This window comes from Dipodomys ordii, unplaced genomic scaffold (assembly GCF_000151885.1).
Source record: "Dipodomys ordii isolate 6190 unplaced genomic scaffold, Dord_2.0 Scaffold1, whole genome shotgun sequence".
NCBI classification, from domain to species: domain Eukaryota; kingdom Metazoa; phylum Chordata; class Mammalia; order Rodentia; family Heteromyidae; genus Dipodomys; species Dipodomys ordii.
Window position 1 is genome coordinate 15,221,884 of NW_012267217.1, and position 27,684 is coordinate 15,249,567.

The 27,684-nt window shown below is 37.9% G+C and overlaps 1 protein-coding gene across 1 annotated transcript in view; it reads left to right on the top strand.

The window, feature by feature from the left end:
* Positions 1-27,684, top strand: part of Diaph3 (diaphanous-related formin 3) — a 450,644-nt gene that overhangs the window by 11,110 nt on the left and 411,850 nt on the right. The window contains exon 2 of the mRNA XM_013010947.1: positions 19,224-19,256. Within this exon, the coding sequence (XP_012866401.1) occupies positions 19,224-19,256 (33 nt within the window). The remainder of the gene's footprint in view (positions 1-19,223; positions 19,257-27,684) is intronic.

Here is a 27,684-nt window from a genome sequence, read left to right on the forward strand (position 1 = left end):
TTTCTTTCTTTCTTTCTTTCTTTCTTTCTTTCTTTCTTTCTTTCTTTCTTTCTTTCTTTCTTTCTTTCTTTCTTTCTTTCTTTCTTTCTTTCGTCATAGTGCCTGAACTCTGGGCCTGGGTGCTGTCCCTCAGCTCTTCAGCGCAAGGCTAGTGCTCTACCACGTGAGTCACAGTGCCACTTCTGGCTTTTCTGCTTATGTGGTGCTGAGCAATTGAACCCAGAGCTTCATGCATGAAGGCAAGTACTCTACCACTTAGCCACCTTCCCAGCCTCCTACCTCTTTTTCTATATAAGGTTTCTATTGCAAACATTTGCTACATACTAAAGCCATGCTCCACAAAAGTAACCTTGGAGTTCCCTTTGATCTAGGATTCCTTCAAACTCTTCACTTCCTCAAACTCAAGTAATAAATATGTTTATTCAAAAATAAATAAGCTGACCTTTGGCATTCTCATCTGCTTCAGTAGCCTCATGCTTCCTCACTTGAAAAACCTGACAGACTTTTCTGTGACTAAATTTGGCTGATAGATAAACACTGGGGGAAACCCTCTCAGATATGTGAATTGCTCCGGCTTTTAGGGAGTAAAGGTTGGCACAAGAGCTGCATTGACTCGGTTCTTGCAGTGGGCCAGGCACTGCTTTAGCCACTTACTCCTCACCACTGCTTTGAAGCAGGCACTCTCCAATCTTGTTTTGCACCTGATGGAGCTGAGAGAGGTTGTGAACTTACCCGAAGTGCAACCGAAGGGCCTGATGGATGTGAACGCAGTTGCTGTACGGTTCTGACTTTGAGCCAGCTCACCCGTCACCTTTCCACTTCTCTTAGCATTTATGCTAACCTTATCATGCTACCTCATCTGTGTAAATAGCTTTTCTTTTTTGATAAAGTAATGTCAGCACTTCTTAAAAAAATCCCTAAGGATGTAGAAGTATGAAGTGTAATAAAGTAAACCTTCCTTCTAACCCAGACAGCCAGCCCCCTTTCTCCCAGAGAGACTGTGATGACACTATTTGCTTCTGCATTCTTGTAGTGATATCCTGTGTATATGTATGAAACACCTACAACCCTCCTCCCAGGAATGTACTACAGCGTTCCTTAAAGTATCTTAGACATGGGTATCCAGTTTCAGCGCTCATCTGCATATCTTCTTCAGTCAAAATGGAGTCCAGCTGCTTGAACTTGCTGTAGTGCTTTATCACTTTATGTTTACAGTTCCTCTTATTTTTTTTTGGGGGGGGGAATCCTGGGGCCTGGGACTTGAATTCTGGGCCTGGGAGCTGTCCCTGAGCTTTTGTATTCAATGTTAGCACTCTACCACTTGAGCCACAGCTTCACTTCCACATTTTTTTTTTTTTTGTGGGTAATTATAGATAAGAGTCTCACAGACTTTCTTGCCTGCGTTAGCTTTGAGCCAGGATCCATGAATTTCAGCCTCCTGAGTAGCATTACAGGTGTGAGGTCTGGTACCCTGCTTTTTCATTTTTTTTCCCCTGAAGTATCAACAAATAAATGCCTGTTTTTGTTTTTGTTTTCTACATTGATTCCTTTACCATTGTTCTGGACTGAACCCTATTCCACATGGAGTATTTCATTCTATACAAGGAGATAATTTCTGTATTAAAAGAAAAAGCAAAAAACCCAACAACTACTCCCTTCAACTTAAGTTTGATTCTGCCTACTGTCTGACCCGCAGGACGTCAACGAGGGCGTTGAACCTAAGCCAGAAGGAATGAAGGGACAAGAGACACGAAGAATGACAGCAAGACAGGGATGCTGATCAAGCTGCAAATTTTATTTTTTACACAAGGGTATTTATATGCTTGGAATAAGGAAGCTTTTTCATTGGCCGTTAAGGAAGCTTTTTCATTGGCCTTAGCAGCTGCAGGGTGTTTGCTTAGGGCAGGGTGAAAAGGTCGGATTCTGTAAACTCAGCCTCAAGATGTTCTAGTGAGATAGTTAAGCCTACCATGTTGAGAGACTCCCTTTTGGCTCCCGACATCTCCCCCTTTCTTATTTAGAAAATTGACCATCAATTGTTGGCTGCTCTTTTTAAGGGGTGACAGAGGCTCTGTTCCTCTAAGGGCCCAGGGTTTTTCTCCACTCCCGAGCGAGCGTCCTCATTCGGGGAGGGGAATTTTACAGGCCTTGGCATGTTTTTTGAGGAGACGGCTTGTGGGTATGCATGCCAACTGTCATGCACCAGAGCTTGCCACTCAGGGGTCTTGGGTTTTGGGATCTCGTGGATCCATCCCCCTGCAGTCTTACCTGCACCCTTGATTTGAGCATTTTTTCTTCCTCCCATAGGTGCATCCTCCCCCAAGCGGAGGGGCCTATAGGAGGAGGGGCGAACCTATCCCTTATGGCAAGGGAGCAATAGGTCTTGCCCGTTGAATGGTCAGGAGTTATGAATAAGGAGAAGGGTTTTCTAAATAAGAGAAAAAAAAGGGGGGGGGTTTCCCACTGGAACAAGCTCATGGCAAAACACTAATTAAAAGCTTGGGGTAAATCCTAGATCTCAATGCCTTGGTCTGCCATATCAAGGCGATGGTAATGAACCTGTATGGGCTTAGAAGCCAAGAGATCAATCTGTTGTTTAATAAAAGTTACAAGCCTATTTAAAGCAATCCTCCAATGTTGGTCTGTTGTGCGGAGGAGGTAAGCCACTTTGTTTCCACAGTCAACCGTTTGGCTTCAGCTACTGGGGGGTGAATAAAATCCCCCTTTGCATTTGCAGGGGACACCAAAAAGAGTGGTCATGAGATTTTTTTGTAGCTGGAGGGCCAAGGCCACGGTATACAAAACTCCTTTAAAAGAAACATTTCAAACAGGAGGGTCCATGTCTGGAGTTCTAGCTGCATCTGTAAGAGAAAAGTCATCATCCTCAGAGGGAAGGTTTCCAACCCTGGGTTGTGGTAAGCCATTATCAAGCGTTTTATCAAGTGTTCTGGCAGCCACCTTGGGGCTGATACAAAAAATCCAAATACCCAAGCCCATGTTTATCTGTTTTTTGGGTAGCTTGGATGGGCTCAATGATTCCTTGTCCTAATTTTCCAAGACCCATACCAGAGACAAAATCCATACGAAGCATTTGATGTGTAACCACAGAATTGGGACTAGCAAGGATAACTTCCTTCTGGGTCAAGATATCCCGGTCCCATAGGTTAACAGGGAGGTCAGGAACAACAAAAGGAGTAACAGTTCCCCTATTGCCTTCTTTGTCAGTCCAATTAAGAACCCTGGAGCTTACCAAAGGGGTTTTTGACTGCCCTATGTCTTTAAGGTCAGTTAGGGACGAGCTAAGGGGCCAACTTGGTGGCCAATATTTTTGGGAAATAATTGTGGCATCTGCACCAGTATCCAAAATTCCCTGAAACTCCTTTCCTTCAATTCGCAGGGTGAGGGTGTGTCTTTTTTGAGTGATAGGCTGAACCCAATACGCATCAGAAGACCCCAAAGAAGCAGTTCCTCGCGGTGTGGTCTGAGCAGTGGAAGAATCCCCTGTATTTAATGGGAGCAGTACCAATTGTGCAAGCCTAGTTCTAGCTGGAATAACTGCAATTCCATTAATGGCCGTAGCCAAAATTTTTATTTCTCCTGTATAATCATTATCAATAATACCAGGAAAAACTTGGACACCTTGTAAGGTAGCAGAGGCTCTTCCAAGAATAAGGGCACACATGAGATGGAGGGGGTCCCGGGTCCCAGTGGGTATTATTTGAGGTCCTTGTACAGAGTCTAGTACTGTGTCGGTGGCAGCACAGAGGTCCAGTTCTGCACTGACTGGGGTTGCCTGCTGGAGGGAGGCAATCGTGGAGAGAAGTGGGGGGCTTGTGTTGGACCGGGAGTTTGGGAGGGGACAAGCCCTATCACACCTGGGCTTGTCTTGGGGATAATTGGGGCCAGGGGCTGCCCCAAGGGAAGTTTCCTGAAACAGGAGAGAATGGGTTGCCCAAGGACATTTGTTTTGGATCTACATTCGTTGGCCCAATGACGGCCCTTACCACATTTGGGATTTTTTTTTTTGGTCAGTTGTGGGGCTTGAACTCTGGGCTTGGATGCTGTCCCTGCGCTCTTCAGCTCAAGGCAAGCACTCTACTGCTTGAGCCATCACGCCACTTCCCCTTACCACATTTGGGACAAAGTGTGGCAGGGAGTGGTCTACCTGTAGCTTGGGAGGGCATTGCCCCTGGGCTTTGTTTGCTGAAGGGACATTCACGCACAAAGTGACCAGACCAGGTTGTTTACAATTAAAGCAAGTATGCTAGCCTGGACTGAACTTTGAAATGCCTTGGTAAAGGTAGCACCTATGGCGTGCCCCATGGCGTGAGCGGTTCCTACTCTAGCACAAAGCCTGACAAACTCAGAGAGGTCACACTTGTTTTTATGTGGCCGGAGGACATCTTGACATGCCGGGTTAGCATTTTCAAAGGCAAGATGTTTAACAAAGGCACTTTCACTTTCACTTGGCCCAAGAAGCCTTTCTGCAGCCAAGTTAAGCCGGGAGACAAAGTCACTGTAGGGTTCATCTGGCCCCTGTCTAACTTTTGCCAGGGAAGTAGTAGCTGATCCCTTTTGAGGGAGACACTTCCAAGCATAAAGGCCAGCGTTTTGTTTCTTTATTCTTTTTCTTTTTTTGGGTCCGGTCATGGGGCCTGAACTCTGGGCCTGGGCGCTGTCCCTCAGCTCTTCAGCTCAAGGCTATTGCTCTACCACTTGAGCCACAGCGCCACTTCCGGCTTTTTTCTTTTTGCTTATGTGGTGCTGAGGAATCGAACCCAGGGCCTCAGGCACGCAAGGCAAGCGCTCTACCACTGAGCCACCTTCCCAGCCCCAAGGCCAGCGTTTTGAATTTGTGCCAAAAGTCCAGTAGGAAAGCACGCCTGTTTAGCATTGGTATCAAAGGGCGCATTACCCAAAAGTTTAGTATAGGTCCAGGTTTTTTAAGATGTTTTAGCCAAATTTTTTTGCACGGACTCTCTACATCGTTCCTTAAAGTCTGCATTCCATAAAATAAAATCACCCCCTCTAAGGGTGGCGTGGATCAGGAACTTCCAATCATTAGGGGTGAGCCAGCGTGCACTTTGGTTCTCTAACAAGGCTAACATATAAGGGACAGTCGGGCCATACTGGGCACATGCATTTTTAAGTTTTTCAACAAACCGAAGGCTAAGCCTCTTATACTCTTGTTGGCCTTTTCCCTGGGTGGGTTGTTCCTCTTCATCCCCAGTATCCTGTTCCTCATCCTCCTTTTCCTTCTCTTCTGATTCGTCCTCCTCACCCTCTGAGGTCCTATCTGTCTGGCTCTGAGTTACTGGAAAGACGAGGACTGATTGATGGTGTGATCTAACCTTAATTTTATTAGGCGGTTTTGGCCTATCGGCCAAAGCCAGTGTGCGGAGTTCATAATCAAGGGACCGCAGTTCTTTTAAAAGTTGAAGGTGTTCTCGCCTATGTTGAAGGGACTCAGGTAAAGGGGCCAGGTTAGGTAAAGGGGGGAGAGAAAAAACATCGGAGGGGCAGTGGGCCCTTGAAGGGCTGGGCCACAAAAGGAAGGGGGCGCATAGAGGGAAGCAGAATATTTGGAGTAGAGGGTTTAGTCTGAGGTAGGCGGTGACTGAGTAAGGGGGGCCAATCAGGCTGATGATATTGGGCTGCCTGCTCTTCCAGGGTGGCCTCATCCTCGGGACTTAAATTATCCTGAGGGGAACGGGCAGCCTGGAGAATGGGATAAAGATGTTTATCTACCTTTTGAGAGGGAGTTTTAAGAGATTTTAGGGAGATTCTTGAACAGGATTTTCAGTAAATTGACCAGAAGGCATATCTAATACAACCGATGGGCAAGCCACGGGGGGCGGAGAGGCATGTTGGAGAACCTCCTCTCCCGTTTTTACAAGTTTTAAAATTCCATTATCAAATAGAGAACATTTTAAAATTTCATTAATCAAATTCCAATAGGAAAAGGTGGTAACAGGAACCTTTTCTGGACCAAAGGTATCATAATAATCTTTTAAACAATCTCCTACTCTTGGCCATCTTTTTGTGTCTATGGTTCCTTCAAGGGGGAATCAAGGACACAAGTCCTCTATGTACGAGAAAAATTCTAAATCCTTTTTCTTAACTCGAGTTCCCCATGTCTTGAAGGCCTCCTTGAGGCCTGACAGAAATAGATCATGTGACGATATTGCTTGTCCCATAGTGGGTCACTCACCATGCGCCGTCCCCACTCTCCTCCTGGATCTGTCTCTCGGTGGGGTCTGTTGAGGCGATCTCGGACTGTACTTGGCCAAGTTTTCCTGGAGGACGGCGTTCCTTCTTTAGTCAGAGGCTCGTGCCCCACGTTGGGCGCCATTTGTCCTGACCCGCAGGACGTCAACGAGGGCGGTGCACCTAAGCCAGAAGGAATGAAGGGACAAGAGACACGAAGAATGACAGCAAGACAGGGATTCTGATCAAGCTGCAAATTTTTATTTTTCACACAGGGGTATTTATATGCTTGGAATAAGGAGGCGTTTTCATTGGCCATTAAGGAAGCTTTTTCATTGGCCGAAGCAGCTGCAGGGTGTTTGCTTAGGGCAGGGTGAAAAGATCGGATTCTGTAAACTCAGCCTCAAGATGTTCCAGGGAGATAGTCAAGCCTATCATGTTGAGAGACTCCCTTTTGGCTCCTGACAGCCTACCATGTTCTTTTCCCTTCCCTTTTAGCTACTTTCTATGACTTTTTTTTTCATTTATTCTACATATATTTGAGTTCTTTTTCACTCAGTGTAGCATAGTGTTTGGTGTTTGACTTGAAGAGGCTCACATATAATCTAGTACAGGATTGGAACATAACAACCAAGAACATGTGTCATAGCTGTGGGGGTGTCCATGTTGTATAGTGTTTCATTAATTGGGATTGTGGAGGTGAGTCAGGCTTATATCTTGGATTTGGATTTTGTTCACTGTGTGACCATGGAAAGTTACTTTTCCCCCTTCGCCATGGAAATAAGAACTTACAGATTGGATAGGATGATTTGATATGTCATAATGGGAGCTAAACACTTAAGTACTGAATACCTCAGCTTGCTACTGCTCTTGTGATAGCATTAGTAAAGAGCAGGATTTACTTGTCAAGAGGGATTGAGCTGCCTCCCAGTGGTTGCTAGCCTTGTCACTGCCTCCTGTCATTCCTCTGAAATGGCTTTGGCAGATAAACAACTGCCAAGCCTGGTGGGTGATAGTCAAGCTTCCTTTTACTTGATTTTTTTAAGCTCCTTCATACAAAGCTTTTACTCCATAGACCTTAGGCATTTTAGCTCTTTGTTCATTAGGGTTTACAAACATGTTTTTTTTTGATTTTCTCTTTTTACTTTATACTTCTAACATCCATTTCTTTAACTCTTACTACTTTCTAAGTCAGTGATGTTCAGTAGAACCTTCTGAGATGATGGGGATGTTATACTTCTTTGTGTTCATCTTGATAGTCACTAGCTCCATGAAGCTGAAATTTAGATGTTACCAAAGCAGCTAGTTAGAAGCTGATGATTCTTCAAACTCTATCCCTACTTTATGTTATTTGCCTTGAATAGCCCACAGGTGACATTAACTTAGAATATCTTAATTTGATCCCATTACTTTCTTTCTCCAATAGCTTTTTTTTTTGTTCTTTGTGTGAAAGGCATCAAATTGCCCTTGAAAATTTTCTTGATCTTTAACTTTTATGTCTATTATTACTTACTAACCTTGATTGTGCTTCCTGAGTATTTATTATAGCACTCACCTCTTCTCTGTCCTTACTGTCCCTGACCTCATTCATCTTCTGTCTCTACTGGATTCGTGCAGTAGCTTCCTAATTGGTTTCCTGTGCTGGGTTCTTCTACCTATGCTATATCATCCACCACATAGCTACTACAAGAATTTTAGGGGAGACACAAGTGTGCATGTAGAACTGGCTTAACACATCCCTTTCATTTCTTCCTCCACCATCCATACTTTAAAGATCATGAAGCTCAATCCCTTTAATGATCTTAGTTTGCTCATATTTCTAACCTGAATCTCTCAACTTCTATCTGAAATCTGTTCATTCGTACAAATTTCTAGCTGTTTCCCGGGATTTTTAAAAAAACAAGTAAACACAAACAAGACCTTTTTGGAAAGTATTTCTTTTATTGTTCATCTAGTCTGTCCAGTGTCCTTTCTGCAGTGCTTAATGTGAATGTGTTCCAGGGTTTGTTGTAGCATTCATCTCTCTGTACCTCACAGAATCAAGTTTCTATTAGCCCTATTAGAATGCCAATGCATGGCAGGAAGGAACATTTCCTTATTTGAGCCTCTAGTTTCAAGCAGGTACCAAGTGTACTGTTGGACAGGTTTATTAATTTTTTGTTTAAATCTTGACAATTTAAGAACCAGGCTCTTCAATTTTCTAAAAATGATTGTTTTTCCCCAATTATTTTGCCTTTTCTGTGCAAGTAGAGGACACATGCTGAGACTTTAGGCAGTAATACATATATTTCTCTTTTAGTTGAGAAACATGGATTTACATTCATGTTTCTTATAGATTGCTTTCCAATGACATAAAGAGTTATTCTTGCATTCTAATGTGAACATCTTGTTATAGCAAAGATGATGCACTTTCATAGCCTCAGAACTACCATTCATCAACAAAACAGGCACTTGAGAATTCATTTTATATTTTTGCAAGATACACAATCTTTAGTAATTTTCACTAAGTTTTTAGGTGCCTTCCTTTGCCTGCTGGCATAAGCTGCTGACTTCCCCACACTCTGGCTGACTTGACTTGTGCTTTCAAGATACAGTGATTAACATCAACTACTGTGCTTTTAACAACCATATACATTAATGTTAAAAAAGAGGTCAAGAATGAGGACCAGACCTGTCATGGTGACTTGATAGCTTGGATGTTCAGAGACTATATATTCTGCTCGGTTCGTAGTACTAAAAGAAGTATGAAATGCATTATATGCATAATATTGGAACAACATATAAAAGCTGAAGTTATATTCTTTTTCTCCCATTTTTCAGATGTTGACTTGGTAAATATCTATCTTTTCACTACTTTTAAATGATAAAAGAATAATAAATGTACTTGTTATTTTAAGGAATATAGGTAGTAGAATAAGTAAAAATAAAATAAAAATAATAGCTTATTTTTTCAAAGTTCAAACATAGTATTTAAACATTTTTGTGTTTTAAATTAGCTATTGCCTTATCTGACAAGATTTTCAGCTTAAAACAAAAACTGTAAATGAGGTATTTTATAAAAGCAACTATTCATTCATCAGATTCCCTGTTACACAAGTGAGAGAGCAAATATATGTACTTTTTAGAGTTCACTAATTTACCAAAATTACTCCCTCCTCAGGTCTTTATATTCATTCATCTAAAATAAGGTGTGTTCTTACAGATTCTGCTCATCTTCAGTTTTCCTTTTTCTTTTTTGCAGGTCTTGAGGTTTGAACTCAGGTCTTAGATGCTGTCTCTGAGCTTTTTGCTCATGGCTAATGTACTGTATCACACAGTTCTACTTTCAGATTTTTGGTGATTTATTGGGAGGTAGGAGTCTTATTAACTTTCCTGCTGGGCTGCCTTGTTAGAAATAAAGACACCAACTTCTGTAGAAGGGTGTGCCATTGGGAAAAAAAGTCTGGCACACAATCACACAGAACAGGCAGGCAGGCTGGTCCCTTTTTATCCAGCAAGCCCCTTCCCTCTGCTAACATTGGCTGAGCTCAGTTTCACACCCTGGAAAAGGATGTGGTTTAATTAACAGTATGCAACTAAAATTCAAGGAGCTTCTAATAGGATGTCTTTAAAAGTGCCAGGATAAGGATGTATGTAACTAAAGTGCAATGAACAAGAAAAAGCCAGGCCACCTGCCCAAAGCAGGAACCTTTGAGAAAAACTATTCTCTCAAGATTACAGAAAGGAAGCAAACTACTTTGATAGAAAAGATGCTTTTTCTCACACTTAGAATTGCAATCCTCAGATCTCAGCCTCCTTAATAGCTAGGTTTACAGGCATGAGCAACCAGCACCTGGCTCATCTTTAGTTTTTATTTTCTTTGTCCATAATTACCTCAGAAATAGCTTCATTTCCACTGTGACTTTTTTCTGAGGTTTGATCACAGTTGCTGAAAATGGAACTAAAGTTCCATTTTCAACCTGTCACTTGCCAGCTTTAACAGGTCAATTTTCAGATCTTTAAAATAGGGGTAATATCTCATTTGTAGGGTTGTTTGGTATAGTAGTAATTATGTAATTCCTCATGACATTGCAGTAGTAATGATATTAGATAGCTGTTTCATAGGTACTTAGGAACTGAAGTGAAAATGGAGTAATTCAACCTTTCTTACTGTATACTTCATTTCTTGGTGATAGTGAATGTTAGTCCACCATTACTAAAAATTTACATGGAATCTATCCTCATGTCCTTAAAATGGTCTCACTTGCCAGCTATCTTCAGCTGACTTAAATTTTGTGCTGCCAAACCACACTGGCTTTTCTCCTCATGGCTGTTCTCTGTATCTAAGACTCCTCTTTCCATATGTGCATTACCAGCTCTGCAGCTCACCTGCTTCTCTTTGTTTGAGTGAGATCTACACTTAACCCAATTTCTCCATATTTACATTTGCAACCTGCAAACTTTGTGCATAGACTATACTACTTTTTACTTTAAAGATTATTCATCACTCTCCACATCTTCTGTAATTTTACTTGTGTTTATTATCTGTTTCTCCAACAGAAAATAAATTCCTGTAGGATAAAATAAAATTTTTTATTTACTGATGTATACTATGTCAAGAATGTAGTAATGTTTAGTAAATATTTGTATGAATATTCTAGGAAGGATAATGGATTGCATATTTCAAATTTTAACCTGAATCAGGCTACAAAATTAACTTCAGTCTTGGGTCATGGCTATAATATTTGCATGTTAATTGAAATGTATTTAAGCATATATCCTTAAAGGTAAGGACTCTGCTTTTTCACTGTCACCATTGAATACCTATTGTAGGGCTTATTCTGCCATAATGCATTTGGTTGTGCTTCCTTACTGTAGCTCTTTGGTTATAAGCATCTCAGAAAGAGATGGGTGCTCTTTATATTTAATGTAATGCCTTGTACAGGTTGGCAGCCTAATTATATCATAGAGTAGAAAAAAATAGGTTTATGAGACATGTCTTGCTTGAAAAATCCTGTTTTATTTCTTATATTTTGGCATTATGTTCTCAATTACATTAAGGGATTATCAGGTGGTAAAGAATGTTATGCATGTTTACCTTAACTTTCTCAAGATGGCATAATATGGTTTACATTTATATGAAAGAAAAGTGATAGATTTCTTTTATCTCCACCATTAGTAAGTGTCATAAAATAGAAAAATAAAGCTAAGTCAATACATTATTGTTGCCACAAAAATTGAATTTGTGTCAAAAGGATTTGTGCTTCTGATGTAGTGATTCGTATATTTTTCTTGGAATTAAGTCTCTAGCAGGTGACAACATCAATAATTCACAGAACGGGAGCGTTTGGAGATTCGTTAATTTATATATGTGAATTAGAAGACAAATGAATTATGTGCATAATATAGTTCGACACGCTTGAAAATATGTACTCAAAAAGCCTATTAAAAATATCTATGCTCACAGTATTTATTTGATTTTTAGATATCCATTTCTTATTAATACATATATTTATTTGAAAAGGAACAATCTATATTTTCTATTCACTGTGAAAAGTATTATCCATATTAAGCCTTTCTCTCCATAAGAGCTGTGTATATAGCTAAGAAAATACACAAAATCATGAAGGAAAACTCCATGTCTCACAACTTAGATAAATAGAATTGTTTTTATATATCTAATAGTTTAAAAAAATATGCAAAGTGAGACTGACACACTATGATTTATTTCCTTTCTCTTAACTTTGGGAGACTTTAGGTCAATTTCAATCTTAACTATTTAAGGTAATCTTTTAGTGATACCTGTTTGTTTTAGCAGTTTTTTCACTAAGTGTTGACTCTTAGAGAATTATGAGTTTAAAGAGTATGAAGGGGATTTGTTTTATTAAATTGTTCACTAAAAAGGTTCTAACCCAATTTCCTATCTTTGTGGTGAAGTTGAATGGTAAAGTCTTCAGTTTGTATGAGACAATTAGGGGTACTACATTAGCCTTAGTAATAGTAGCAAGTCTGAATATGCATCTTGGATGTAGTGTTGGAGGCTGAGCACTTTCTCTTTGGATAAACTTCAAGGTGACTCTGGGAGCTCTGGAACCAATATAATTCTACTGAATGCTTGCTTCTTATCCTTCTCCAGATATGAGTGATTTCAAATTTTCTAAACTTGGCGCCAAACCTACCTGTATGATAATTTGAAGATTTACATAACTCTTCACTGGATCCATTGTGAAGCATTTTTTCATCTCACAGTGTAGATTAAAAAACAACAACACCCCCCCCAAAAAAAAACAAAAACAAAAACTAAACTAGAGTTGTTGAAGGAAACAATTTCAAAATGGGTTTTAAACATGTGTTACTAGAATTAGCATTGCATTTTCCCTTTCACTTTCACTGAGTTCATTGAAGAAAAACACAAAAACATTGGGGTTGTGTTAGAAAAAGTAAAAAGACTTGTTTGATTTGCAACCACTGTGATGCATAAACCTAGGGAAGAGTTCCAAGCAAAACTCATTGACTGAACCCTTTTGAAAGATTCACTGACAGTTTAACAAAATGAAATCAGGTAGGTGAAACATGTCTTGTCTAAGGAGGGTGGCAGCTAGGAGAGGAGGGTGGACTAATGGAGAGAGGAATGGTAGGCCAATACCATCATATTACTACTCAGTGTGCATGCATACCTTGGAAGGGAACTGGAAAACTTGAAGTGGATAGGAATGGGATAGATGGGAGGGAAGGGAGAATGATGGAAGGAGTGACACTGATTAAAACACATTGTACACAAAAAATGGACACGTTAAATTGAAAGCTTTGTACAATCATTTGAAGATAATTAAAAAGGCAATCCAGCTTATTAAAAATGAAAAAAAATACCAAGTACGGTAAATATGAGTGGGAAGTGGAATACTAATGTACTACTGGTAAAGGTATAAAATAGCATAGCCATCATTAAAAAACCAACAACATGACAAAACAAAAAAATCTTGTCAGTTGGTTTTCCTAGAGTGGGAGTCTTTCCTTAGTGGAAGCTTTTATCATCTTGAAAACTTTGTTGTGTTTTCATAAAAATACATCTTTTCTTTCTTCCCTAACACTTGGATGATGGGCTTCTGAAAGCTAATCTTCCCTGATGAGTCTCTTTTCCCCTTCACAGGATGTGGGGAAGGGAGGTGTGGGTCCCCCTGAGTGTGATAGTAGGAAGTCTGGTGAAGGGAATGAGTAATTGTCTTTCCAATTGGCAGGATTACAGTCCAGAATGAGTGATTAAAAGAGGCTGAAGAGCAGTTCTTATCATCTCTCTCACTTTTCTCCACATAGATTAAAAAAAAAAAATCCACCATCTAACCACATGAAGAGCCAGACAACTTAAAAGTTTTTCTTTATGTTATCAAAGCGCCAGTTCTGCTCTTGTCCTAAGGGATAGGAAAGCTTCAGTGTTATTTTTGGACCTTTCTGAGATGTTAAATGCAGAGCCCTTGAAGAATGGCATTTTCACATATTTTGTAGTTGCCTGGGAGATAACCCTTAGGGAGACTGTATAGGTGTGTTTATTGTGATAGTTAGAAGTAATAATGTTTTTGTATTTTCATATTCTTTATAATTGATGCTGACATTAAGAACAGCTATCTGTGGACCAAAAATATAACTAGGTTAAAGTAGTACATATTCATAGAGAAAAGGAATAATATGGATTTTAAAACAAAAATGTCAGCAACACTTTAGTGCATCACCTTAAATCACAGATTATGATTAATTGAGATGGAGTCTTCCTTTTCTCCCAGTAGGTACAGCTTTTCTATGTCAGTGACTTGTCAGGTCCTTGTTGTTTTTCTTTCAAGCAGATAGTGTCAGGTCATAGTTTGATAGGAATAATTTTCAATATTTAGATATTGAGTGAGTACTATTAAATTTAGAGTTATGAGGTAAGATATATCTTAGAGATTGACTGAGAATTTATTTTTTTATTTTTTTCAGTCATGGGGCTTGAACTCTGGGCCTGAGTGTTGTTCCTGAGCTCTTCAGCTCAAGGCAAGTGCTCTACCACTTGAGGCACAGTGCCACTTCCGGTTTTTTGGTGGTTAATTGGAGATCAGAGTCTCATGGACTTTCCTGCCAGGGCTGGCCTTGAACTGTGATCCTCAGATCTCAGCCTTCTGAGTAGCTAGGATTATAGGCATGAGCCACGGGTACCTGGCTAAACTATTTGAATAAATGATGCAATGATTGACACTGGTAGAGGAGCAGGCTGAGCGAAAGAATTCTCCCCAGGGTAGAATGTGGTCCTGGGTGTGCTTTGGCAGGATTATCAGTGTGTCCTTTAGTTTTCTGGGTTTCTCAGTCTTGCCTTAGGTCTACTGAACCAGAATTTGGGGAGACTAAGGCCCTGAATCTGTTTTTGCAAAGGAAGTCTTACTGTGATTCGTGTGCATAATGAAAAGCTGAAAACTAGCTGGTCTAGAGGGTCTAGACAATGAAAATTATCTGAGTCCAGTGTGTTCAGAGGCTTTCCTCTTACAGATTTCACTTTCGATGGCAATCTCCACAGCATTCCAGTGAAATGATGGAAACTTCATGAAATTCAATCATGTCAGCACCAAGTTGTTTTAAAGTTATTATCATATTTGTCTAGCGACAACAAATTGATTGAGGCCTGATGGCTTGATGCTTGATGGCCATCACTGAACTGATCTTTTGTTTCCCTGGCCTGCTAGTTCACATGCATTAACCAATTATTTGCAATAACTAGTATATGTCTGAGACAGGCAGAAATGGTCAGATAAGTTGATGTTAGGTGAAATAAACCCCAAGATAAGTATTCAAGTGGTTTTTCTTTCTTGCTATTGTTTCTAACATATTTATAAGATGATTTCTTTGCTTTGTATGTCCCTCCTCCACGGTATAACCCCTTTTTCACCGTATTTGATGTTGGTGTAATTTGTGGAGGGGAAGGGAAAAAACAAATCATTTAAATAGGGATACAGGTGGACCTATTGCAACAATGAGATGTACAAGACGTTATGCTGAAAAACAAACTTTACAACTTTGGGGAGCAGGGAGATGGGAAGTCAAGGATGGTAAGGGGAAACAAAGGAGGAGACAAAAATGCTTAATAAGAAATATACTCATTTCCTTGCTCATGTAATTATAATTCCTCTGTACAGTATTTTCACAATAAAAAAAACTTATTAATAAAAAAAAAGAAAATAGAAAGTTTACTAAAAGCCAGGAGTTACAGCTATTTTTCAGTTGCATGTGATGTCGGGGCTTTGTGTATTGCGTTGTATGCTATATCATTTGGCCACCTCCTTTATTTACTTGTAAACTAATTTGGTGATGGAGGAATTGAATCTGTTTGCAGGGATTTGAAATTGTATGTCTAAAACTATAGAGTCTTAAGTTTTCTTTTTCTATAACGCTAAGAAGCTGTAGGTTTTAAGAAAGTACCCCTAGTTGCTTCCATTTAATAATCCCTCAATTCTCTACTTGGAGTTGATGCCAGAAAAATCTACTCATGAACTGGATGGATGAGTATAGCTCCTGTTTCCCACCACTGCAAGAAAGTGATGAGCTGTGGTTCCAAAACAGAGCTACTTCATTTATAAAAAGTATCTTGGCTAACCAACCATGTAAACTATACTTGAAGAACCAAGTGTTTGTAATAAAGTTTTGTTTCCTTTTAAATTAAGGATACTACCTTATAGTTTTATGTCTATAAGTGATAGGTTGAATTTCAGAGAATTGTTTGAAAATTTTAAGTCAGTCATTTTCTCTTTCTCTCTTAGCAATTTAAATTTTACAGATCAACTTTGTCTTATGAATGTATAGGCCAAATGAGCGGGACTTTGACACAATGAAACACTATAGTGAAAAACTTGAATTTAATATTAACATTCACATAGCCCTTATATATGACTATATAAGATGATGCTAAATGAAATGAACCCCAAGATAGGGATACAGAGGTTTTATCTTTGTTGCTGTTGTTTTTTAATGTACTTATAATATACTGTGATTTTTGTTTCTCTTGTGTGTTCCTCCCTCATAGTATAACCCCTGTTTTCACTGTATTTGATTCCAGTGTCCTGTATCTTGTATATACATTTTTCTAATTTGGGGAGGGGAAGGGAAATAACAAAAAGCTGAAATAAGGATACAGGCTGACCCATTGTCACAATAGGTCAAGACACTGTTGAAAACGAACTTTGGAACTTTGTGGAGATTCAGGGAGGAGTTGGGGAAGTAAGGAGGGAAAGGATCCTAGGGGAAAAACAAAGGGGGGGGGTAACAATGCTAGATAGGAAATGTACTCATTACCTTTCTCATGTAACTGTAACCCCTCTGTACAGTATCTTTACAATAAAAATATATATTAAAAAATAAAAAATAAATAAAAACAATCACATAGCCCAATAAAAGTTTACCACTTGGTTTAACTTCACACTTTATCACTAAGTGTTTAGTGTTAATGGCTATTCCAATCAGGTTTAAAGTAATCTAAGTCATTGGACATTATAGCTCTTAGGGAAAATTAGAAGGGCTTAGATCTATTCAGAGTTTTAGTGTTAGCATGTCTTAGTAGTTTAAGATTGTAAACAAATAACTGTAGTCACCATTCTTTAGAAAGTGACACCTTGAAGTACAACCTATTCTCAGATCTGTTTTCCAGCTACTTCAGTTAGCTAATGTCTCTCGTCTTGTCATGGGCCTTTGAATTTCCTGTCATTTTCTGCCCTTCTGGCTTTTCTTAGTGTGGTAAGAATCAATAATGGGGTGTTTTCCAAAAGAGAAGGAATAATGAACTTGACCTTAGCTAGCCTTTTGCTTTTTCTCTCCTCAGATTCTTGTACTTTTCACAACCAAATCCAGGACTTTTATTTTTCTCTTAGTTAACCCTATGTTCTGTTTTGATTCATCACAAGTTCTTTTGGAAAAATTTTGCATAAATTTGGGTTGTAACTAGGCTATATACATGCCTAACAGTGGAAAAACAGACCAAGCCCATATCAAATTGAATCCTTTCAAAAGTTAGACCCACAAAAATAGTTTTAAGAGTTAAAAAAGAACAACAAACATTATGATAAAGCTGTTAGCCTTGTGTTACCTCTGTTTTTAGGTGAGAGTACTTTTAATTTAAAAGGCTGCCCAACTTTAGGCTTTGAAGATGCATAAAAAATGTTTTCTTGCATTTTTACATCTTCTGGTTTTATATTATGCAACTTTCTCCCCTGTTTTCATATCTACTACTTTGCTTTCTGTACCTTCTATACAGGTTTTACATCATAAATCTGACATAGTCCCTACTATCATTCTCTCTAAAAGTTGTTTTATTTTCATGGCCTCTCTCCTTTTTTTTTTTTAAAGTAATATCATTGCTTTTACAGCACTTTCTTGAAGCAACTCATAGTAGTTTTTTGTGAATACTTTCCTTTTGTGAAAACATTTGATTATTCTAAATAGAATTTAAGCCTTATCCTTAATTGTCTTAGCTTTTTAAATATTAGACCACTTTACATGCTATTGTCTGAACTTACCTATATCCCACTTTTCTTGTCATAGGGGCTTGACTCATTTCAGGAGTAGAGTGTCTGGAGTGAGACTCCTGAATGTAAAGTAATAAGAGAGATGTAGTTAACCAAAAAAGATGTAATGGGCTGAAAACTTCTGTTGGCGGATGGCAAGCAAGGGTAGAGAAGAGAACTACAGAAGTCCCATCTCTCTTTGAGAGGTCTGTAATTGTGGTAGAACTCACCTCTAGAATGACATTTTATATTCTTGCTCAGGATGATACCATGCTTAATGACTATTGTACATGCTTGTTAATTTCAGAGGCTGAAAAGAATATTATCAAAAGCATAGTCTATACCCTATAATTAGACACTAACCTATACATATCAATAATATGTCTTTCTTATTCCAGGGTCAAAGTAAGCCATTTTAATTCAACAAACAGTTCTATTTAGAATCTAGCTTTGTAGTCAGTAGTAGTCATAAATATGGCTATATTTTTATGATATATGCAAAGTTTTTGTTTCCTCCAGCTGCTTGTTTTCCGTTGCATTCAAAGAAGGAACATCTCAATGAAAGAGAATCTGGAATAGTGATTTACATTGTATAGATTTTAAATTAGGATCATAATTGAAGTGGAGTCATGAGTATAAAAATGTATTTCAGTATATAGATATGAATGACAAATTTTATTCCATTCAATACGTGTTGGATGTAACTCTGTATCACTTATGCTGTTAGATGGTAATTGTTCACTTGTCCTTTTATAATAATTAAAAAAATAGATCTATTTTCCTGTTTAGGAAACACTTGACTCTTTTGCTGGTCTTTGAACTACCTAATGCTCCAAAGAGCTTCCAAAATCTTTTCAGATTTATAAAACACTTTTTGCTTGAATACTTTTCACTTTTGAACTCCACTTGGTGGGAAATTAATTTATTCATTTTCTAAAGTGGTCTTATGTTTGTCTACCAAGGAAATCATCAAAAGGGTTCTCAAATCAGCTAGCAATGAAATTGAAAATTGTCTACTGTCACCACTGGTGATAAATCAAAGTGATGTTAAAGATGCAAATAGTCATTCTAGTACATTCTTCTTCGTTACTTGAATTGTTTAAGTTAATTAAGCCAGCAAAGTACTTCATTATCAATTATGTGACATACTAATCATACATTCAAAGTTTCAATGAAAATTTTTCTGAAAGTTATATTTCAATCTTTATATGTATTGTGTTCTAAGTCTGTATATTTAATTGTGATAATACTATTAATTTGGAAAGTGTATGTATTGTTACCTCAGCTAAGTTTCTAGTTGTAACATTCACAAATCAAAGCAATTTTACTATATGTTTGAAACTTTCACGTTGGTCAACTTTTGTTCATCTTTGTGAAATTAAAACAATATATAATGCATTTTTATTAGACTGTCAAGAATTTAATTACCTTTAAGTTAATGTTGTAGAATTTTAACTGCACTATTAACTAAAATAAAGAAGTTAATATAAATTACTGATTGATTTTTTTTTAAATTTGCAGCATTTGAATATTAGGACACTGACAGATGATATGGTAAGGTTATCTTCAACATTTCTTTTTGTTAGAATTTTAACTAACCATATAATGTTCATTGTGTGCTGGACTAATACCTTTGAAATTCCTAAAAACTACATAAGTTGGAAATGCTATAGTGATCAAATCAGAGACAGAACTAGTGAAATAAATTAAATCATTGCTTTAGTAGTCAATCTTAATTTAAAAAAAGATGTTTATTTGCAAATTGTTAGTTAACGTTGAGTCATTCAAATCAGCTCTCATTCTTTGGGGATGAATTGAATATTTCAAAAAGAGAAAAAAAGATATGCTGTCTTCTCAGGAATATATAGTTTCTAATTAAACTAAATCTGCACATATTTTTGAAATTTTATTAAAAAATGAGAAGCAAGCATACCTTACTATGTATTCTTCATGGTGTTAATAGTAGGGTCTCTCAGAAGTAATATTGCAGATAATTATATGTACAGATACTCGCATAGTCAGGTAAATATTTCTGAGGAATATATTTTTGAATGCAATTCATGGATAATAGTGAAGGAATAGCAATGGACACAGTAACAAACTTTATATAAAGAATAACATCAAAAATATATAATCATGACAGAGAAAAATTCTATATCCCATTGACCAGGTTTTGAATTTGGCCTTACCATATATTAGCGTTAGGCAGGGCACCTAGAACATGATAAGCAATCTGACTCCCACTTTTTGTGTCCAGGGTGCTGCCTTTGGCATCTGGGTAATGTGGACATGTAAAGATGAATGTGGCATAAACATGAATGATTTAACAGTGGAAATTTTGATGCTTCTCTCTGAATAGTAACTAAGAAAGTGACTTTATGTAAATTTTTTGTTTGGCTATGTCAATATCTAAAAATTTGTTTAGATGCACTGTGTTGCTTAACAATATGGATATGTTCTTGGAGTGCTTTATTAGGTGATTTCATCATTGTAGGAGCATGAGGGGGTACACACAATCCTGGAAGATATAGCCTGCTGCACAGAGCCAGTTATATAGCTATATCCATTGTCTGTGTAGCCTTCATTGATGGAGACATCATGTAGTGGCTGATGGACTAGTGTTTAGAAAATAATGACCATAGGAACATTTATATGCTTGGCATGCTTATTTATTGCCTTGAAAAGATGTTTGGCCTTATTTATAGTTGAGGACACTGAGATACTGAGATTGAGATACAATCATGTAACATTTAGTTCACCCATTGAAAGTGCATAATACAATCATTTTTGATATATTCATAAATTGCTCAACTCCTATGAACTGAACTATGAATTTTTGTGTAGATATAAGAATTGGTCTGTACAACCAGTTTTAGAACGTTTTCATCTTCCATAAATATTTCATAACCATAAATATTTTCTCCCCATTTTCTCTCAGCTCACCTATCTCTGGTGACCCTGAGGTGCCCCATGTCTATTTCTGGTCTCTATAGATGTGCCTACTTCAGACATTGCATGAAAATGGAACAATATTTGGGATTGTCTTCTTTCATTTAGCATAATGTTTTTAAGCTACATCCATTTGTTCCATTCCTTTTATTGCTAGATAATATTCTTTGTATTTTTGAGGTTTGTTTATATTTTGTGAGCACACTGCTTTTTTCTGTTCCAAACACTGACACTCCTTTCATTATGTGACTATTTTTTCACACTGTAAATGCATAAACTTTACCTAGGTTTTACAAACACAGTCATGGAGTGGCTTCAGCAGAAACCGTCTTGCTCTCTTTTATGTTATAAGGGGAGGTTCTTCTCCTTTCTTTCTCCTTCCTACTCCTATTTCTTCTAATGCTATCCTGACAATGGACCATGGTAATATCAGACTTTTGGTAACTAATGGGTATTTACCACGACATCATTTATCTGTCTTTCTTACTGGTATAAACCACTGAAGGCTAAGACAGTGTGTAACTAATGCTTCTAGTACTTGTCATATTTGACACGTAGTAAACATTTGAATTATTTGTTGTCGAGAACCTTTTGCCTGACTTTGTGCAATCTTCCTGGTTGGCCACCATTTCCTTATCCTTGCTTTTGTCTTAGATGTGCTAATGATTGTCTCCTGCATTCCTTGCTGATCTTCCCATTCTGTTCTTTTCTGATCTTGTGTGGTAGCTTTTTTCTTGTATAGACCAGGGCCAGAGAGGAGGCGGGTGGTTCAAGCAGCAAGTCTAACTTAGGCATCTGGATCCACTGTCACAGTCTAAGAGTAAGCCTGGCTGTCTTGAACAGGAGATAACTGATGAATAGATTTCTTTTCTTCCTCATTGTTGACTGGTGCAGTGTGAAAGGGTCATTGGATTTGGAATCAGAAGACTCTTGTTGCAAGACAACTTCAGTACTGATGATCTCTGTGACCTTGACAAATCAGTCATTTGATTGATCACTTATTTGGAAAACAGACTATACCTTTTCTCTATCCTCATAGGGTTTTGAGGTTTCAGATAAACTGAAGTATGTTGAACTGCTGTTCTTAGTTCTGTCCCTGTTCACAAATGTTTCCTGATGTCTGTAGACTAGAGGGTGGTGTGCCACATTTGCAGCTGAGCCATGCAGGGAATGTGTGTTATAGATCAAGGCAGAGCTGTGGGAAGGGAAGGACTAGCTGGTTATTTTGAGGGCTCTTTAAACTATTTCTGCTATGTTTGAGCCCAGGGAAACATTTGCCACTGATACTTTGATATGTGCTGGCAGTGTTTTCTAATTAAAGTTTGCCATCCCCACCATGTAGACATTCTATGTATGCTTTTAATTTAGAATTCCTTAATGTGAATAGCCATTTGGGGCAGAACTTGAGAAAAGGCATGCAAGAATCAATTTTGCTATAGAAAAGTGTTTTAGAAATCTTAAATAAAAACACCATTGATGACATTAGTGTTAAAATTTCATCCAAGTTATTTATTCAATTAGTATGAAAATTCATTGTCACAGAACACAGTCTTATTGTATAAAAATGAAGGATGACTATGGTATTTGGATCCGTAGGAGCTGCTGATAGACTTTAAGCAGTATTCTTTCTATGAATACCTGAGTATTCTGTCAGTGTAACAATTTTTGAACCATGGTTGTTTGACTGCTGTCCTCTTTGGAGGGCTGATTGTGTATATTTAGGATTGTTGTAATTTGTTTAGCATTATGAAATAATCTTTTTAAAATCAATTCCCTAGTAGTAAGCATTAGGTTTTATTCCTTTGAAATATACTGGATTATCCACTTTATTAGGTGTAGTTGTCTGCTTCTTCTATGAAGAACAAAAATTTCTTGGCTTGTCTGATACCACATTTTCTTGGTTTCATACTCCTCTGACCTTTTCCTTTTTAATTTTCAGTGTGTGGTTGTTTCTGTCCTTACACTATTATCATTTCTCCATCTTCCATTCTGAAGCTGCTGCTCTTTTCCTCTGTGTCTAGGGCTTTATTTGGATGATCACCTCTGAAGATTGTCACTCCCATTTTCCTTCATATGATCCTTTCCTCAGACATATTAATGTATTGGTCTATTGGATCCCACTATAGGGATGTCCTATTTACTCAAGAAACTATATGCTGTGAGCCAAACACTTCAATCTCCTCCAATCCCTGCTTTTGTTCTTACTTTCTTTTAGAAGCTGACATTACTCTTTCAATATTTCTTTTTCATTATTTCAAGGTTCTATCTTCTAAATTTTTTCTATCAGAGTGTTAGTCCTCTCATTTTTTTTTTCTTATAGAAATTCTTTAACAGCTTCCTTTTGCTTTCTTGAAAGCTCCTATTGCTCATTCTGCACAGCAATGAGTGATCTATCTTAATCTATCTGATCACTTTGCTAGGTGTTAGAAAAGCTGGCAGTCTTGGAATTGAGGCCTGTATAACTTGGAGAAGGCCTGGTAAGGTATTAAATCAAAACTTGTTTGACAATGGAATGGGGGTGGTGGTGGTGGTGGAAGGCTAAAAAGAATGAGGAAGTAAGATACCCATTTTGTAAGGAGACCCACCAATTAGAGAGCTGTTTTAGGGGTTACGGAGATTGGCCTTAGGTCAAATAGGGAAAACAATGTCTTGCCCTATTTCAGATTGTTTTTTCTACCTGGCTGGCCTATAATCCTAGTTACTCATAAGTCTGACATGTGAGGATAACTGTTTAAAACCAGCCTGGGCAGGAAAGCCTGTGAGACTCTTATCACCAGTTAACCACCAAAAAGATGGACTGGACAGTGCTCAGGCACTGATTTCAAGCCCCAGTGCCTACAATATAAATAAATATATAAATTGCTTTGCTGCATCTCTTATTTATAGGCCAGGCTTCCAGCATGGCCTATAAGTCTTCAACAATAGGACTTACCTCTCACTTGATGTACATCCCTCACACAATATGCAGAAACCTGTCAGAGCATAGAAAGATTATTTAGGGAATGCTCACAGAAGAGGCTCGGCATCCATGGGTTTAGGATAGGTTAGAGGTTCTCCTTTGGAACACGTGTGGCTGTGAGCTGGTGGTGTGGAGGCAGCCCTAGCTTTCCTGCACCCAAAGTATATTTAAGGAAAAATAAAAAATAACAGTATAACAGGGGAATCATGCCTACTGATTAAAAGTATATTAAGTAATGTGTAAGTTTAGTTCGATGCTAAATAGTGTTCCAAATGTTAGCTACATAAATATATTTAAACTCTACTTAATCCTCTGTGTGAGTACTGTTATTCTAATCTTCAATGGGACACTGAGGCAAGAGAGCTTAAGTAATGGGTTCAAAGTCATAGGACTAGACAGGAAAACTGGGCAGTCTGGCTCCAGTGAAGATTTTGAAACCACTTAAAATTTTAAGCCTCCACTGAGAGTGCCACATGTGCAAGCTAGAAGCATCTCTCACTTTTTTACTTTTCTCTTAAAGGCATTTATGTGAGACTCCTCTATTTAAAATAACCTTGTATCTCAGCCATTGACCTTTATCTTGAGAAGACTGTGGTAATTGTGAAGACAACCTCTCAGAAGCTTTCTATGATGAGAAATGAGCTGTTTTGAATGTGTCAAGTAAGCTAGACTGAAAAAGGTATATCCCAAGGAATATGGATGTTGAGAAATGTCAACAGGTAGAGGATATGTGAGTTCTTTAAGTGGTAATGAACATAGATGACTTCAAATCTAGCTGCTGTTGTGGCCACTCCCACATACAGGGTCAGGTTTTCCTGGTGTCCCTGAAAGCTCCCCAGAGAAATGAAGTTTTGGAGCCACTGTGGATATATTTTGGTCTGGGGTGGTTCTCATGAGTCCTTTGAGCAGTGCTTGCCTCTTGACAGAACTGTGGGCCTTCTGATTCACTCTGTGTAATGACTCCCAGTGTTTTCTCTGAGAGGACTCATCTTCAGATAATTCTCCAGATGAAAGTGGTGTATGTACCATGATGTGCTTTGTCTACTTGTAGATTCTTCCTGTACCTACCAACACGTGCTAGTCTTGTGGGTTATATATGCAAATAGGTATCACACATGTGAAAGAAGAACAGTGGTTTTGATTATCTGAACATGTCCCTGCCTTGCTGAGTCAAGCAAGAGCATATAAATTATTAGCCTAAAAAAGTACAAGTTAGAAGATTTAAAAAGCAATTTTGCTGGTCAAATCTCCAGCAATCATGTGGCAGTTGTGACATAGTTGTCCCTGCCCAAAGGGGCACATCAGAGTTTGAGGATGGTCTCATCAGCTTGGAAGGGATCTTTTAAGAGGTACCACATGACAGTGCTCTTGGTGGCAGAGAGAACAAAATTGTATGTTTTTTTTTTTTTTCCGTGACTCTGACTGCAGGCAAAGGCTTTTGAGACATCCTTAAGCCAACTAAGTTTGCTTTTGTTTTCTTTCCTACTTATGCATGAGAATGATACATGTCTAGTCTTAAAAAGTTCTTTTAATGTAATAAAGTAGACATTTTAGTGCTGCATCAATTAAAATACTACTTTACTGGACTAGGAGAATATAACGTGAATTCATTTTACATTTGTTATCTTTCTATAATTTTCCTGGGTAAATTGAAAATAAGCGTTAAAGCAAAAGGTATGATACTTTTTCATAGTTTTTCTATAAAGCTGTCTTGAAAATATACTCTTCTAAAGATATAAAGTAAACAGCAGGGATTGATGCAACCCAGTGTATGTAGTACTATACATCAAAACACGTTATGTAAGATTTAAAGTATTTACTAAGTCAGGTGGGCCTTTCAGAGCCCATTAATATGAGTTAATTGGGACTTCCTGTACTTAGAGTTTCAGTAGTAGCACTTAAGTACAATATCAGAATCTTTAAATATTTATAGGATGGGTTAGAGAGTACCTCCTCAAATCAGCAGAGATGTGGGAATAACATCAAGAGCGTGCAGAGTGGAATATACTAATGTGCAGTAATGTGTGCAGATCTATTTGATTACCTATTCATTCATTAAGCATTTACTGAGTACGTAGTACTGTTATAGAAATATAAAGTTTATTAGATTGTCTCTGCCAGGGAGCTGTGGGGAATCAAGTGGGTATATAATAGTAGTTGTAATGTGGTGTGGTAGGATTTAGTAGAAGGAGTAGAGTCAACTTAGGGATGGCTATGTAGAGAAGATGACCTCTCAGTTGAGTTTTGAATGTCTAATTGGAATCCAGGCTGGCACTTGTGATTTTTCTTTTTTAAACCCTGTAATGCATTTACTTCCAGGATACCAACGGAATGAATTCCTAGTGGAAGCATGTCAGGTTGGCAGTTGGGAAACAGTTGTCTTCAGATGGTATTTATGTATGGATAGTATTGAGCTATGCCTTTATAAAAGATAGTGTACTATTTATTTAGATATCAAATTTGTATTCCTTCACGTATATACTATTAATAATACTTAAGTTCTTGGGGATAGGAGGAACTTTGATGCCACCTTGGGCAAAAAAGTTGTGAGGCCTTGTGTTTTTTTCTTCCAAATAAAAAGAGAGATTGGGGTGCAAACTTCTAGACACAAGGAACAGCATGTGCATATGTAGTAGATTCTAGGTTTCATTACACATAGGTCTCATGATAGAAGGATGTAGATTGTGAAGCTTTTTGTGATGAGGAAGTTTGATTCAGTTCGAGGTGGACATAGAATCATGGTAAAATATTTGGATGCCACCAACTGAGTAAGGGGGAAATATAGGCAGTGTTTAAGCATGAATGAAGAACATAGCTAGATTTGCATTTTCACTAAAGTAAAAATGATGTTTTCATAGGGAATTGCTTTGAGTAGTGTGGATAAATCGATATGGCTAAAGGGTTCACAAAGACTTGGCCGCTGATCAGAAAGTTGTAGTAATAATCCAAGTGACAGCAGTGGGGACAAAGAATATAAATTAATTATGAATAGTCCATATGTTTTTCACAATTCAGATCACCATTCATCTAATAATAAATTACATAAGAAGTCGCTTTTCATGTAAGTAATAAGAACTCCTTTTGTCTTTCTCTATTCAAGTCACTTTATTCACCAAATCTGATGTTGTCTTAACTCCTCTGGGCTTTCTAGACCCTCCTACTTTGCCCTTTGGGACTCAAAGTCTGTTATGTTCTAACATTTTCATTCCTTCTTGCTGTAATTGAAAACTGGATGTTCTTTGTAGGCTTTATTTTCCTGGTAGCTTCTTCCTTCAAAAGCTTCCAGGGTTTTTTTTTTGAAGTATAAGCAGGCCGAGTGTGTAGCCCGTTTGTTTCCTCCTTGTTGGTCTCAAGTACAGGTCTTCCATCCCTCCCACAGATTACCTAAAGGCCTTTAGAACTTGAGTTACTGCTTTTCTGGCACTGCTTCTGTTCCCATTCTGTGTTCACCTACTGGGTTCCTCACCTGGGTCTATGCATCACCACAGGAACTGTGGCAGAACTCATGGTATCATTGACAAAAACATTAAACCTTTATTCTCATTAGCCTTTAAGTGAAATTTACTATTTTTAAAATTCTGAAAATAGGAAAATAAAACCATCAGTGTAACATCAATAACAACAACAAAAAGATTGCCACAGCAGTGTCTACCTGGTGACTTTATCACCAACTATAATGAAGCACATTAGAGTTATTAGAGACATTTCGAAACAGGTTTATATTCAGTATTGTGTTGAAATTAGATTTGCAGTTATCCTTTGTTATTTAATGCAACAGTGAAAAACATCCTACTGCTATATTCAGATTTAGTTTAATACTATGATAATCCTATTTTACAATGCTTTTCTTGTTATTGTATGTGCTTTTAAGATGGATATTTAAAAACATTTGATGAGTTCCATATTAACCATCTATTTCTATATAAGTTTTTCTTGAAACTTTGTGATTTAAAACACTGCAGTTTTCAGCGTTTCCTGGGGGTCAGAAACTTGGAAACAACATAGTAAGATGGTTCCACTGTGAATCATCAAGATGTTAGCTCAGTTTCAGTAATCTGCAGGCTGATGGAGCAG